The following is a 2,657-nucleotide window of genomic DNA, read 5'->3' as shown; positions in this document are numbered from 1 at the left end:
CTTGTCTATCAGCTGTGTTTTTCCACGTGTCAGGAACAAGGTTGTTTAGTTCTTAAGAGTGATGATATTCCAAATGGCACCATATTCCCTTTATAGGGCACTGAACAAAATAAGTACACTATATAGGGAATATGGTGCCATTTGGGTTAGAACTTCAGAAAGTTATTGATGCTTTTAAAAAGTGAACAGATCAGTCGCTGTCATACAATTCAGGCCTATATGGAAATATGACTCTCTTGGCAAATGAAAGACAAAATTAACCTCTTAACGAAACCATTTTTATTGATACTTTTTATTAGCCTTCAGAGAAACACTCATATAAACATCTATACATAATCATAGTTTTATACTAACAATGGCTGTGGTAATAAATAAAATAAATAAAAACTGTTAACAGTAGCCTATACCGTGATACACTCTCCATCCCGTGCCAGACATAAAAAAAATTAAAAAAACTCCCAAACTTTGTCAAGACAACTTTGTGAAGACGGTCACGTGTTCATGTACATGTTCCATTTTCCAATTCCAATTGAAATAGCCCCTATCACGCTTGATGTACACTATTGTAGCTAAATGTTTACACGTTTATATGTGAATGTAATAGCTTTTTAATTAACAGAATCCGATGTTGTATGATGAGGGTTTAATTAAATTTGAATGGAAATAGTTTTACCCCGAGTTAAATAGGCCTATTCTACACAGGAACACTTGCATTCGGATATGATGGGGTATTGAACCTGTATCCACATGCAGTATTTCTTTTGGAGAAAGCCCTGGCAGTACCAGCGGAGGAATGTCTTGGTGACTGACTTGTCCGGCATGCAAAACATCCCCGCCGGGAACGAACAAGAGCGCTCATTCAGACACTGTCCCTCCTTGACGTAACGCGGCCAGAACCTCACGCCCAAGTCCTTCCATACATAGCCCACGGGGCAGTGCGTGTATGCCCACAACCACTGTGTAAACTTCCGACGGGCTTTCTTGCCCACTGTCACCAGGTCCAGCTGTTTCAGCTGGTTGGGAATAGGTCCCATCAGTCTGGACTGTGCTTCAAGGGCAGTCCGGTTCTCCACAACAGGGGGGCTGTTGATTGACATGAAGACGGGGTCAAAGTTTCTCCCGAGTTTCCTCTTCAGTGTCCGTTCGGCCAGGTCCTGTTTCCTCGGGTCGTATTTTGGGTCAGGGTCCTCTTTAAGACCGGGCACTGGGAGATGCTCGCTGGGCGAAGGGCGCAGACGCAACAAATGCTGAGAGACACCGAGGTGGATGGTCGCTATGACATAGAGCAGAGCCGCCGGAGAAATCCCCATGTTCTATAGCTCGAGCTGTTATTTACGCAAATTATTTTCACTTACAGCAAAATAGCAAGTGCTGCATTAGTGTCTCACTTTGACATTTGGATTGGAGAGGTGGCGTGTGCTTAAATAAGATATCCGTCCCAGCTGTAGCGCAGAAATCGCCAATGTATTTTTTTTTGTGAACAAGTTACTAAGTGAGGAAGAGAACGGTAACCATCACTAAACTGAATACATCAATACAGACCATTCCCTTTGACCATAGAGCGCATGAGCGCCCTAGTTCATAAAATGGATATAACGGATTTCCATCAATGTTCCACCACAACACAAACTCAGTAGAGTTTTCTTTTTTTCTCTTCTCATCTGTGCCTCCTCTCGGTGCTTTGAGGATAAATAAAGCCCAAACCTCCTAAACAAACATGCCTTTAGAAAACTCCTTATCACCGGAGGAGATGCCACCCGAGATTAAGATGCATTACACCTCTTTTTCTGAATGTAATCCATTCACGGAGAGTCTTGTCGTGAATGCTGTAGCCTATAGGGTAGTTGCTTCTATTTTATAGTTATATTTTATATTTTGCTGAAGCTCCAAGACACCTTCGCCCATTTCCAAGGCGGAAGAGTAACTGCTTCTGTAGAAAGTGGACCCCACTCTCAAGTTAAATATCCCATTCCGAAGTGTCAAGCAGTCAACGCCGTCACTTTCACTATGATTGACAGCGCGCACGGCTACATGGTCCTAAACACAGACGGGTTACAAACGGCGCGCTCTGGAGCTTGCTTAATAGTGGTCCTGAGGTTGACATGGCGCTTAATAGTTTCCACCTTGTTTTGGTGGTATTGACAGAGTTTAATATTTGTATATTCATGACAATTGGGATATATTTGTGAAAGTTAATGGGGAGATTATAGGGTTTTGGGATATACACCGAAAATAAGGTCACGTTTAGGAGATCTTATACGTTTTGTTCTGAGATAATATCAGTCAGTTAACACTTCCTTTTTGAATTATGAAGCCTTTATGGACATTTTTACATGACATAAATGCTTTAAAATTCACAAAAAGTAAGGTTAGCTGATGAAGATGGAATTAATGCTTACAAAAATATGGAATTACTAGTTCTCTCTATAGTATGACAAAATATGGAAAAATTACACAATGTGGCTTTAAACATCACACTATGAATGGTTGCAGGCATGTGAAAACCTGTCCATATAAAACAGTGTGTGTGTGTTTGTTGTGCTGCATATTATAGATGATATGGTGCAAAATAGAATCACTAGAGGGGACTTGTTCTTTCGCAATGGTTGACACACCTCCTTCTCCATACCTCACGGTGGGAAATACACATGCGGAGA

General features: G+C 41.5%; 1 protein-coding gene across 1 annotated transcript; it reads right to left on the bottom strand.

Moving 5' to 3' along the window:
- Positions 1-338: 338 nt before the first annotated feature.
- On the bottom strand, positions 339-1,885 carry LOC118384237 (noggin-2-like). The gene has a single exon (XM_035770584.2). The coding sequence runs from the start codon at positions 1,308-1,310 to the stop codon at positions 690-692; it is 621 nt and encodes a 206-aa protein (XP_035626477.1). The 5' UTR covers positions 1,311-1,885; the 3' UTR covers positions 339-689.
- Positions 1,886-2,657: the final 772 nt, after the last annotated feature.

This window comes from Oncorhynchus keta, chromosome 5, assembly GCF_023373465.1.
Source record: "Oncorhynchus keta strain PuntledgeMale-10-30-2019 chromosome 5, Oket_V2, whole genome shotgun sequence".
Lineage (NCBI taxonomy): Eukaryota > Metazoa > Chordata > Actinopteri > Salmoniformes > Salmonidae > Oncorhynchus > Oncorhynchus keta.
The sequence above is the reverse complement of the archived record's forward strand: the minus strand, read 5'-3'. Positions and strand labels throughout refer to the sequence as shown.

Coding starts and splice junctions, on each gene's coding strand:
- LOC118384237 (XM_035770584.2), bottom strand. CDS start 1,310: ATGGGGATTTCTCCGGCGGCTCTGCTCTATGTCATAGCGACCATCCAC.